The sequence below is a fragment of the Mustela nivalis genome, assembly GCF_964662115.1.
Source record: "Mustela nivalis genome assembly, chromosome: 9".
Lineage (NCBI taxonomy): Eukaryota > Metazoa > Chordata > Mammalia > Carnivora > Mustelidae > Mustela > Mustela nivalis.
Window position 1 is genome coordinate 62,923,723 of NC_139028.1, and position 13,366 is coordinate 62,937,088.

A 13,366-nucleotide genomic window follows, 5' to 3' on the forward strand; every position below is an offset into this window, starting at 1 on the left:
TAGCTTCTTTAACATTCTTACTAGGGCCTAGTTTCTAAACCCTCAGTTGTTTTGAGTCAATAGCCTTACAGTTTTTATTTGCCAGTGGTAAGTTTCACAGCTAACCCCAGAACCTAATAAAGACCTGAGAGTAGTCAATGTGTAAAGGAAATAGACTTACCTGTCTCTCCTCTAGTGCTTCTGTTTGGAAATCATGCTGTGAATCCAATTTCGATGATTCGTCCCATGCCCCTGCCTTGGATTCACCTATCATGTCCCCCACCCCACCTAATGTCGTAAATGTGGCAGAACTGATCATAAATCCATTTTCTCTGAATCAACATAAGGAATTCCTGCTGTATTTAACTAGGATTCACCCTTCTGCCTGGCATTCTATTCTTCTCTTTTCTCTAAAGTACTCCCCACAGATTGTCAGGCAGACTAGGGTTTGCCTCAGTTCAGCTCTTACTATAACAAGGCAAAAAAAAGAGTAACTTCGGTCTTAATACAGACCTGGATTCAAATTTTGGTTTTGCCATTCACAATTTATATGACCTAAGCCAAAACACTTTACCTCTTTGAGCCATTGTTTCCTTAATAATAAAATTGGGACAATAGTACCTGCCCTTCAGGATTTTTATAAAGATTAGAGATTATGTTTGGCACATAAATGCCAAATGCTTAATAAATGGAGCTATTTTTATTATGCCTACTATGTGTCAGGTACTGTGTTAGGGCTGTTTGGTATAGAGAAGAACAAAATTCCCTATCTTCCAAGACCACTAGAGAACCCTGTAAAACCCTGTTGTAAATGGAGATAGAGAAAATGCCTAGACCCAATTGACCATACTTACCTAACTCTGTCTCTGTGGAGGTAAATGCCACTCTTCCCTTAACTCCAGCCTTTCCACACAGCCTTAGCTATGCAAACAATAAATATATTCAATAAATATTTGAGTTCCTACTCTGTGATAGGTACTATGCTTAAGTGCTAGGGATTCAAAGGTAAAATAAGGCATACATGGTCTTTACCCTCATGGAGCTTGTGTCCCCTGGCAGCAGGTGGGGTCGGGGGGCTTGTGGAGATAAACAATTAGAAGACAGTATGATTAGGCTAATACAGGCAGGGAATATCTAACTCAGACTGACGATGTCAGAGAAGGCTTCCTGGAGCATACTTCAGCTGAGAAATGAAGGGGCATGACAGAGTATAGTCAGAGGCAACAGCAAATACAAGAGTCTGACGTAAAGAAAGTATGAAGTAAGTTTGAGATCATGAGAACATAGAACTGCAAAGAAAGAATGCTGGGTTGTCCCACTAAATATGATATTAAACTGAGCTCTTCAAAGCTATTGTTTTTCTCAGTGATCAACTTAGCCTGATTTCTCCTCCGGTATGTTTAAGATGTAGTGTTAGGAAAAACCCTCAACCTGTTACCTAAAGTTACAGTCTATCAAGAATAGGTTATGCATGGGTAACCAAATAAAACAAGATTATTTTTCTTTGCAAAGCTATAAAAAAAAAATCTTTGGAGTGCAAATTAATGGTTCTAGCCGTCATTCTTCACTCCCATTAGGTAAGAATTACTTGACTCTACTCTGAGGAACACAGTGTCAAACGTTCATAGACTCTTAAAAAGACTGTCCAAGTTGAAGAGGATCTTAAATGTGGTTCAGTTCTTCTCATTGTGTATATGAGACAAGGTTTGGGGTGTTAAAGTAATGTGTTTTCAAATCAAAGCCACACTCAGATTAGCTGTTGTGGTGCACTGCTTCCTTGTCCCACTCTACATTGGCAGTTCATTTGTGTTCTCAGTGGTGGTTTATCAACTTCCTCGTGATGGGGGAAGATTTATGCCGGAATGAAGAGTGTAGGAAACATAAAGCGAATGATATTTGGTCTTAGCTTTTAGGTAGGTCCTAGGCTAAAGAAGAGAAAACTGTCCAAACAAATGTTAGTGTGTAATGAGTTCAGTGTCACCAGCGGAATGTACAAGAAACTGGGAAAACTAATGAACACTCCTCTTAGAAATTTACATTCCTTGACTTACTGAGCAAATTGAAAACTGAGAATGGTGTCCACGTTTGGTAGTCAGCCTTTGATATTCATTATAGGGATTATAGCCCATACAATAAAGAACTTGTGGAAGGAGAGGAGCCTGTTCTTCTCCAGCTACTTCCATATCAGAAGTGAGGAACAAGAAGCAATGAGTCTGAGAACAAAGGCCATTGCATGGTTGCTTATCCAGTCAACAAGGGGTCTTCTTACTCACTAAGGGCAGCCCTATTACAAACCTGAGTCCCAGCTCTTATTTTGCACCATGTACTGGTTTTCCAGAGGGTTCTTTGTCTTTCTTTTGTGATTTGTATCACTTTTGTTCTTAATTAAATATAATACATATGAAAATTTGAAAAATACAGACAAATGTGAATGGGAAAATGCAAATCCCTCATAATTCCAAGGGTGATGGGTCTTGCAAATGATTTCTTTCAAGACCCACTGCCCTGAGGAAAATCACTGAGACATGATAATGTAGGGAAAAGATATAACTGCTGTTTAAGGTTGTTTTCCAATTGCCTATATCAAGAGAATAAAACTCAAATCTGCTAGCTTTTCCCTGCCATACAAAAAGGGAATTCATGGTAGTGAAAGCAGGCTGTCTCTCTCATTCTCATTATCTGTCTTCAGTGTTGATTTTGGAATCACTTGAGCCCCTACACACACACCCCGCAGTCTCCTGATTCAGCTTCTCTGTGTGCAGCCTCTAATGTCAGTGGCAAGACCTGCCCAGCCACACTACCCAGTTCTTGTCTTTCCCCCACAGATGAGGAGAGGGTGATTGGCTTTGCCTCAGTGGACCTCTCCCCGCTTCTTTCTGGCTTCCAGTTTGTCTGTGGCTGGTACAACATCACAGACTTCAGTGGAGAGTGTCAGGGGCAGATAAAAGTTGCTGTCTCCCCTCTGGAGAGTTTGATGCACTTCAAAGAAGAAAAACAATCAAGACGTGGGGTAGAGACCCCAGGATTGCTGGTACGTATGCTGATTCACGGTCTTAACCAGTAAGCGTTCTGCTGAGCCAAATCTGTAAGAAGATCCTTTACATGTGTTTGGTGCTCTCCAGCTTACAAAACACATTATGTATTTGTGTCTCATAATGACCTCATGACCTGTTTAGGATGATAAAAATTACACAGTGGTGACAAAGTGGAATTATACAAGGGTGACAGACGCACAACTCTGAATATATTAAAAACCACTGAATTGAACAATTTCAAAGATGAACTTTATAATACACTGACTGTATCTCAATTGAAAAAAAAATTTCTACTTGAGTGTAGTTGACACACAGGGTTACATTGGTATCAGGTGTACAACACAGTGATTAGACAAGTTTATATGTCATGCTCACAAGTGCAGCCACCATCTGTCATCATACAGTGCTATTACAGTACCATTGCCTGCATTCTCTGTGATGTGCCTTTTATTCCCGTGACTTATTCATTCCTTAACTGGAAGCCTGTATCTCCTACCTACTTCACTGATTTTGCCCATCCCCCTCCCCTCTAGCAACCATCAGTCTGTTCTCTATATCTATGGGTCTGTTTCTGCTTTTTTCTTAATTAATTTGTTTTGTTTTTTAGACTCCACATAAAAGTGAAATTATAGGGTATTTGTCTTTCTCTCTTACTTCACATAGCATCATACCCTCTGGGTCCATCCGTGTTGTCACAAATGGCTGTATCTTAATTTTTAAATAAAATAAGATTAATTGCAGCATGGAGTTTGAAACCACATTGGTTAAACTCTTTAAAAACTCTATTACATTAAAATCCTTGTTCTTTCTTTCTTTTAAGGTTTTATTTCTTTTTCCGAGAGAGAGAGAGAGAAAGCACACAAGCAGGGAGCAGCGGAGGCAGAGAGAGAAGGAGGCTCCCTGCTGAGCAAGGAGCCTGATGCTGGACTCAGTCCCAGGACCCTGAAATCGTGATCTGAGCCGAAGGCAGATCATGCTTAACTGACTGAGCCACCCAGGCGTCCCTAAAATCATTGTTCTAACAAAACAATGAGGAAAAAAATATAAGATGAAACCAGAGAGGGAGACAAACTATAAGAGACTCTTAATCATAGGAAACAAATTGAGGGTTGCTGGAGGGGAAGGGAGTGGGGAGATGGGAAAATGGATGATGGACATTAAGGAGGGCACGTGATATAATGAGCACTGGGTATTATATAAACTGATGAATCACTGACCTCTTCTTCTGAAACCAGTAATACATTATACGTTAAATTAATTGAATTTAAGTAAAACGTTTTGGGATGGCTGAGTGGCTCCGTCAGTTAAGCATCTGCCTTCAGCTCAGGTCATGATCCTGGAGTCCTAGGATCAAATTCTGCATCAAGCTTCTTGCTCAGTGGAAAGCCTCCTTCCCCTTCTGCCTGTTGCTCTCCCTGTTTGTGCTCGCGCTCTCTCTCTGGCAAATAAATAAAATCTTTTAAAAATAAATATTTTTTAACTGTCAAATAAAATCACTGTTCTGTCTTATAGAAAAAATAAAAAGAGAGGGAATGGAAAGAGGGGAATCAGTGATAGTAAGAACACTCAGGGAGTTAACTATAAAAGAATTTTCCAGACTGTCCCAGATGAGGGAGCTCTATCAAGACAAAGATTGTAGGGTGGTTTTTTTTTTTTTTCATCTCTGTTATCATGCATGCCTGGCCCAGGTTCTAGCAGGGTGGGCATCTCTCTCATGCATGACTGCGTGAGAAAGTGACAAAGAGTTAAACAGTCACTGTATAAGAAGGTCTTTTCTTCACGTTAGCCCTGTAGTCATGAGGTAAGAAATACCACTTGACATGTAAGGTAAAATGATATCCAGTCAGGAATTTACAAACTAGCTGGAAGAGCCAAGCATAAATACAAATAAAGCAACTAAAAAGTAATCTGATAGCATGGTATATAAAATGGGAATAATAGTACCTATCTTGTAATATTATTGTGAAGTTCAAATAAGAAAATGCATGTAAATTGCTTAGTACATCATCCAACACATAGAAAGTACTCAGCAAATTATATTTATCTACATACAATAAATTTTTTAAACACAAATTTACAAACTTATTTGTACTTCTTTGTTCCAAAAGGATTTGTGGTGACAGGCACACCATTTTTCTCATTGTTTCTACAGAACCCAGTATATCGCCCCTTTTCCTTCCCTGCCTCTGCATTCCTCAGCAGCATTGCAAGATGGACCCCAGAACAATTTACTCACACCTCATCAAAGGAACTTGATTTCTCCTCTCCTGAGAGGTGAGTGAATTTTTGATGGGAAGAAATAGAGTTGAAAGTCTGCTAACTAGTTTGTCATCTCTCTTTACTTTATTGGAGGAAGAAAATAGAGACAGGGAAATAGCTTTGTTCTGTCACAACTGCTGGGAACTTCGGGATCCTACGAAAGCAAATTTTTTTTTCATAAGATGGAAACTTGAACTTTTACTGCTATCTGAAGGGTAGCTTCAGTGGAAAGGATGCGGTTCTCTTTTCCTTAGAGGCCTTTAACGTTTAACATTTATCCTTAAAATCAATCATCAGCTATCTGAAATCTTTCCCTTTCCAAATGTAGGAACCAGGATATTTTATGAAGAGCAACTGGCCCATCCAGATGCTTCACCTCGTCAACCATAGACATGCATATGGATGACAGAGCTAGAGCATATTCCATTCTCTCAAAGGAAGAAAACAGGAGTAAATCTTCATGACCTTAGATTACGTAAATGATTCCTTACATAAGAGACAAAAAGCAGAAGCAACAAAAAAAAAAAGTAAATTGGATTATAAGATTAAAAACTTTCATGCCACAATTAAGAAAATAAAAAGGCAACCTATAGATATGACGAGACATATCCAGAATATATAAAGAATTCATATATATATATATATATATATATATATATATATATATAATTCCTATAATTCAATAATAAAAAGCAAATAACCCAAGTAAGCATGGACCAAAAGGGGCACCTGGGTGGCTCAGTGGGTTAAGCCTCTGCCTCCAGCTGTGGTCATGATCCCAGGGTCCTGGGATCAAGCCCCAGTTAGGCTCCCTGCTCAGTAGGGAGCCTGCTTCTCCCTTTCCTCCCCACCGCCCTGTGCTCATGCTTGCTTACTCTCGCTCTGTCTCCCTTAAATAAATAAAATCTTGGGCGCCTGGGTGGCTCAGTGGGCTAAGCCGCTGCCTTCGGCTCAGGTCATGATCTCAGGGTCCTGGGATCGAGTCCCACATCAGGCTCTCTGCTCAGCAGGGAGCCTGCTTCCTCCTCTCTCTCTCTCTGCCTGCCTCTCTGCCTACTTGTGATCTCTCTCTGTCAAATAAATAAATAAAATCTTTAAAATAAATAAATAAATAAAATAAAATCTTAAAAAAAAAAGACAAATGATCTGAATAGACATCCAAAGAATATCTGAAAACATCCAAAGAAGATACACAAATTATCAGTAAGCACATGAAAAGATATTTAACATCATTAACCAGGGTGCCTGGGTGGCTCAGTTGGTTAAGCAACTGCTTTCAGCTCAAGGTCATGATCCTGGAGTCCCAGGATCAAGTCCCACATCGGGCTCCCAGCTCCACGGGGAGTCTGCTTCTCTCTCTGACCTTCTCCTCGCTCATACTCTCCCTCACTGTCTCTCTCTCTCAAATAAATAAATAAAATATTTTTTAAAAAATCATTAACCATCAGGAGAATGTAAATGAAAGCCATAATGGGATACCACTTCACACCCACTACAATAACTAATCAAAAAGACAAATATCACAAGTGTTGGGAGAATGTGGAGAAACCAGAACCCTCATACATGGTGGGCTTTTTTAAATTTATTTGTCTACTTATGTATGTATTTATTTATTTATTTTTAATGATTTTATTTCTTTTTTTGACAGAGAGAGAGACAGTGAGAGAGGGAACACAAGCAGAGGGAGTGGGAGAGGGAGAAACAGGCTTCCCGCTGAGCAGGGACCCCGAAGTGGGGCTCAATCCCAGGACCCTGGGATCATGACCTGAGCCAAGGGCAGGCACCCAATGACTGAACCATCCAGGGATGGGATTTTAAAATGGTGCAGCTGCTTTGTAAAACAGTCTGGCACTTCCTTTTAAAAGGCTAAACATAGAGAAATCATTTGATCCAATAATTCCGCTTCTAGGTATATACCCAAGAACAGTAAAATAATATGTCTGCACAAAACCTGTACATGAGTGTTTGTTAGTAGCATTGTTCCTTATGACTTAAAAATGGAAACAACCAGGGGCACCTGGGTGGCTCAGTGGGTTAAGCCTCTGCCTTCAGCTCAGGTCATGATCTCAGGGTCTTGGGATTGAGTCCCGCATTAGGCTCTCTGCTCAGCGGGGAGCCTGCTTCCTCCTCTCTCTCTGCCTGCCTCTCTGCCTACTTGTGGTCTCTGTCAAATAGATAAATAAAATATTTTTTTTTTAAATGGAAACAACCAAAATGTGCATCATCTGATGTATAGAAAAATAACGTGTTATCTCTACATAATGGAGAATTACTCAACCACAAGAAGGAATGAATTACTGATATATACTATAGCACGGGTGAAGTTTAAAAACATGCCAAATGGAAGAAGTCAGTCACAAAAGACTCTATACGGTTATTATTCCACTTATATGAATTATTCAGATTGGGCCAATCTACAGAATCAGAAAGTAGATTAGCAGTAGCCTAGAGCTAGGAGGTTTGGGTTGAGGGTTTGAGGGAGTGGAGGAAATGTGGAGTGATTGCTGATAGGTATAGAGTTTCTTTTTTGGGTGATGAAAATACGTGGTGATGGTTATACAACTCTGAATATACTAAAAACCATTGAGTTGTACACTTTCACTGGGTGAATTGTATGTGAATTATATATCGATGAAGCTAATATTTAAAGAGAAGACAATTATTGCTGGAGTCAAGTTCATGAATACCTTGCGAAGAAATTTGAAAATTTTTTTATAGATTTAACAAAACAAAACACCGCAGCTATGTCAAATTCAGTGCCCGCCCATGCCATGGCTGGCACTGGCCCAAAAGGCTGCCACAGAAACACTGTGATCCATGGGCCTTGATCCCAACTGTGCTGGGCCTCAGGGATAAATTTGGTCACAGACACCTTGTGCCACCCCTCCCCGCCCGCAAAAAAAGAGTGACCAAAGCTAGAAAGGAGCAACGGTGATTAAATAGGGAATAGATTAGTAAACAAATGCTTAAACAGTGCTTGGCTCATTAATAAGGACTCCATAAATAGTGTTGTTGTTCTTGTTATTTCAGACCTATGTTTTTAAAAAAATCACTCAGGCTATAATGTGGAGAATTTATAAAAGAGAATAGGTAACACTTAAATCAATGGAAACAAACAGAAAATCAACAAGAAAACAGTGGCTTTGAATGACATATTGGACCAGATGGATTTTACAGATATATTAAGGACATTCCATCCTATAACAGTAGAATACACATTCATTTCAAGTGCACATGGAACGTTCTCTAGAATAGATCACATATCAAGCCACAAAACAAGTGTCAACAAATTTAAAAAGATTGAAGTCATGTACATCTTTTCTGACCACAACACTATGAAACTAGAAATCAACCATATGAAAAAAAATTATAAACATCACAAACACATGGAGGTTAAATAACATGCTACTAAACAATGAATGGATCAACCAAGAAATCAAAGAAGAAATCAAAATATATACAGAGAGAAATGAAATTGAAACACAATGGTCCAGAATCTTTGGGATGCAGCAAAAGCTGTTCCAGGAGGCAAGTTTAGAGCAATACAGACCTACCACAAAAAGCAAGAGAAATCTCAAATAAACAACCTAACCTTACACCTTTGGAGCTCAAAAAAGAACAAACAAAACCCAAAACCAGCAAAAGGAAATTAATAAAGATTAGAGCAGAGGCAAATGATAGAAAAACTAAAAAAAGAATAGAACAGATTAATGAAACCAGGAACTGTTTCTTCAAAAAAAAAAAAAAAAATCAACAAAATTGATAAACCTCTAGCCAGATTCATCCAGAAAAAAAGAGAGAGAGAAAGGACTCAAACAATATCACAAATGAAAGAGGAGGAAGGATATTCAATAACACAGAAATACAAATAATTGTAAGAAAATACTAAGAAAAATTATATGCCAACACATTGGACAACCTCGAAGAAATGGATGAATTCCTAGAAACATATAACCTACCAAACTGACACAGAAAGAAATAGAAAATTTGAACAGACTGCTTATGAAATTGAATCTGATCAAAAAACTCCCAACAAACAAAAGCCAAGGACCAGACAGCTTTCAGGTGAATTCTACCAAACATTTAAAGGAGTAAGGGGCAACTGAGTGTCTCAGTCGGTTATGCATATGAGACTTGATTTTGGCTCAAGTCATGTTCTCACATTTGTGGGATAAAGTCCTATGTTGGGTGCTGCACTTAGCTTATAGTCTGCTTAGGACTTTCTCTCTCCCTCTCCATTTGCCCCTCTCCTTGCCCATGTTTTCCCCCTCCCTAAAGTAGCAGAAAGAAATTAAGAAAAACAAAAAGACAATCACATTTACAATTGTACCAAAAATAGTAAAGTAGTTAGGAATAAATCTAACCAAAGAGTTCGAAGGACCTATACTCTGAAAACTATAAAATACTGATGGAAGAAATAGAAAGTGACACAAAGAAATGGGAAGACAAGGTCTCCTGGTTGGTTCAGTTGGTTAAGTGTCCAAAACTTAATCTTAGCTCAGGTCTTGAGCTCAGGGTTGTGAGTTCGAGCCTCACATTGGGCTCCACGCTGGGTGTGGAGCCTACTTTAAAAGGTGAAAAGAAAAATGGAAAGACAATGCATGCTCATAGATTGGAAGAACAAATACTGTTAAAATGTTTATGCTACCCATGGCAATCTACACATTTAAAGCAATCCCTATCAAAACATCAATAGCATTTTTCACAGAACTAGAACAAACAATCCTAAAATTTGTTTGGAACCAGAAGAGACCCAAATAGCCAAAACAGTCTTGAAAAAGAAAAGCAAAGCTAGAGGCATCACAAATCTGAACCCTTAGTTTGTATTACAAAGCTCTAGTGGTCAATACAGTGTGGACTGGCACAAAAATAGACACACAGGTTAGTGGAATAGAATAGAAAACGCAGACATAAGCTCACATTTATATGGTCAATTTTCAATAAAGGAGGCAAGAGTATGCAATGGGAAAAAAGCAGTCTTTTCAACAAATGATGGGAAAACTGGACAGTAACATGCAAAAGAGTGAAACTGGACCACTTTCTAACACCATACACAAAAATAAGCTTAAAATGAATTAAGGACCTAATTATGAGACCTGAAACCATAAAAATCCTTGAAGAGAACATAAGCAGTAATTTCTCTGACATTAGCTATAGCAATATCTTCGTATAAGTGTCCACCTAAGCAACGGAAACAAAAGCAAAAATTGTTGGGACCACATCAAAATAAAAAGTTTCTGCGCAGCAAAGAAACAACCACAAAATTAAAAGACAGCCTACTGAATCGGAGAAGACATTTGCAAATGATGTATCCAATAAGGGGCTACTATCTAGAATACATAAAGAACTTATACAACACAACACCCAAAAAACAAATACTCTGATTAAAAAATGGGCAGAAGACAGGAACAGACATTTTTCCACAGAAGACCTACAAATGGCCAACAGTGACATGAAAAGATGCTTAGCATCACTCAACATCAGGGAAATGCAAATCAAAACCATAATGAGGTATTACCTCTCACCTTCAGAATGGCTAAATCAACAGTACTAGAAACATATTGGTGGGCGCCTGGGTGGCTCAGCGGGTTAAGCCTCTGCCTTCAGCTCAGGTCATGATCCCAGGGTCCTGGGATCGAGCCCCACATCAGGCTCTCTGCTCAGCAGGGAGCCTGCTTCCCCCTCTCTCTGCCTGCTCTGCCTACTTGTGATCTCTGTCTGTCAAATAAATAAATAAAATCTTTAAAAAAAAAAAAAAGAAAGAAAGAAACATATTGGCAAGGTTGTAGAAAAAAAGAACCCTTGTGCACTGTTGGTGGGAATGCAAACTGGTGCAGCCACTGGTGAAAACAATATGGAGTCTCCTCAAAAGTTAAAAATAGGGGGACACCTGGGTGGCTCAGTCGGTTAAGCGGCTGCCTTCAGCTCAGGTCATGATCCCAGAGTCCTGGGATCAAGTCCCACATCAGACTCCTTGCTCAGTGAGGAGCCTGCTTCTCTCTCTGCCTCTGCCTGCCACTCAGCCTGCTTGTGCTCTCTCTCTCTCTCTCTCTCTCTCTCTGACAAATAAATAAATAAAATCTTTTAAGAAAAAAAAAAAAAATAGGGGCACCTGGGTGGCTCAGTTCATTGAGTCTGCCTTCAGCTCAGGTCATTGTCTCAGGGTCCTGGGATTGAGCCCCATATCAGGCTCAGCTTCTTCGTCTCCCTCTGCCTATTGCTCCCCCACTTGTTTGTCCTCTCTCTCTCTTTGTCAAGTAAATAGATAAAATCTTTTTTTAAAAAAGTTAAAAATAGAACTGCCCTATGATTGAGGAATCACACTACTGGATATTTACCCAAAGAATACAAAAACACGAATTCAAAGGGCAAAAGCCTCATGTTTATTTTTTATAATAGCAGCATTATTTGCAATAGACAGACTATGGAAGCAACCCAAGTGTCCATTCACAGATGAATGGATAAAGATGGGGGGTGTGCACGCATGCACACACATACACAATGGAATACTATTCAAACATTAAAAAGAATGAAATCTTGCCAGTTGGAACAACATGGATGGATCCAGAGTGTATAATGCCGAGCAAAATAAGTTAGAGATGGGGTGCGTGAGGGGCTCAGTGAGTTAAGCCTCTCTGTTCAGCTCAGGTCATGATCTCAGGGTTCTGGGATCGAGCCCCACATCAGTCAGGCTCTCTGCTCAGCAAGGAGCCTGCTTCCTCCTCTCTCTCTGCCTGCCTCTCTGCCTCCTTGTGATCTCTCTCTCTCTCAAATAAATAAATAAAATCTTTTTAAAAAAAATAAGTCAGAGATGAATAGCATATTTCACTCCTGTGTGGACTGTAAGAAACAAAGCAAACAAAAGGGGAAAAGAGACAAACCAAGAAGCTGACTCTTAATTGTAAAGAACGTATTGTTACCAGAGGGGAGATGGGTAGGGGGATGGGTGAAACCCTGAAGGGGACTAAGAATAGACTTATCCTGATGAGCACTGAATAATGTACAGAATTGTTAAATCACTCTATTCTACACCTGAAACTAATACAACACTGTATGTTAACTACACTAGAATTAAAGAAGAGAGAGAAAAATAAAGGGGTAAGACTGAAGGCAAGATTATTTGGAAGATAGTTGTAATCCAAGCCAGAATCATGGGAATGGGAATGGATTTGCAGTGTCAGTTTATTTGTTACTTGTTGATTGTCACATTAGGAGTTTTCTTATTTCTTACTCTGGCCCCATTTATTCCTGACAGAAGCAGTACCACAAGAAGTCAGGCATCACGCCATGAAGAGCATGTGCAGAATATCCGCCGATTTCATGAATCCCTGCAGCAGGGAGAGGCGGTTTTGCCACGTGATGACAAACTGACCACATTGCCTTTGTCCTCCCGTACTTCCATTCTGACTTCTCTCAGGTAAGGCCCGGTGCTGAGGAAAGACACAGGAAACCATAGTGAAGCACAAGGTAACTGGCAGTGGCAGCTGGCAGGACTGCTTTTCTGTCCGCTGCCGCGGCCCTGAGAGCTTAGGAGGGACTTTTGTCTAGGTTAATGCTGAATTGGACCCTGGAACCTCTCAGGATTCCGCATAGATCAACCTTTCTCAAGCGTGGGGCCTTCTGTTCCTTCACGGGCTCTATTACTGGTCCACCTAGTAACACAGGAACTTGAGGTTATTCACCAGACGTAATAACCACTCTATATAGTTTCGTATCTACTTTAAAGTTACAGAGCCTCCTTCTGCCCACTGTCTTCTCACAACCACTGAATTCTTCCAGACCAGAATCTGTCCTGTTAATGTTTCCCTATCTCTTTCTTAATTTAGTCAGCATCTGAGCCAGAGAAGAAAGGGCCATTATAGATCATCTGAGTCAGCCCCTGGGTTATATAGTAAGAAGTGTGGTGCTGTGAGGTCTTGGCTTCAGAGTCCAGTAGTCTTGGCTTCCGATCCTGGCTCTGCCATTCCCAGAGGGGGAGATAGCCTGTTACCGGATAATTATAATGATGTGAGGTAAGAGCTGCAGGTTTTCTGGCCAAGGGTAGATGGAGGAATAAGTAACATTCTAAGTTGGTAATGGAAGATTTAAAGAAG

At 39.9% G+C, this 13,366-nt stretch overlaps 1 protein-coding gene across 29 annotated transcripts in view; it reads left to right on the forward strand.

Moving 5' to 3' along the window:
- The window catches only part of C2CD3 (C2 domain containing 3 centriole elongation regulator), a 147,214-nt gene that overhangs the window by 105,031 nt on the left and 28,817 nt on the right, over nt 1-13,366 (forward strand). For all 29 annotated transcript variants that reach the window (XR_014316447.1, XR_014316448.1, XR_014316449.1 and 26 more), the window contains 3 exons: nt 2,805-3,010; nt 5,167-5,288; nt 12,529-12,690. Coding sequence is in view for 23 of the 29 variants with exons in the window: in XM_082749690.1 (XP_082605816.1) it covers nt 2,805-3,010; nt 5,167-5,288; nt 12,529-12,690 (490 nt within the window). In the remaining 6 variants the exon portion in view is untranslated. The remainder of the gene's footprint in view (nt 1-2,804; nt 3,011-5,166; nt 5,289-12,528; nt 12,691-13,366) is intronic.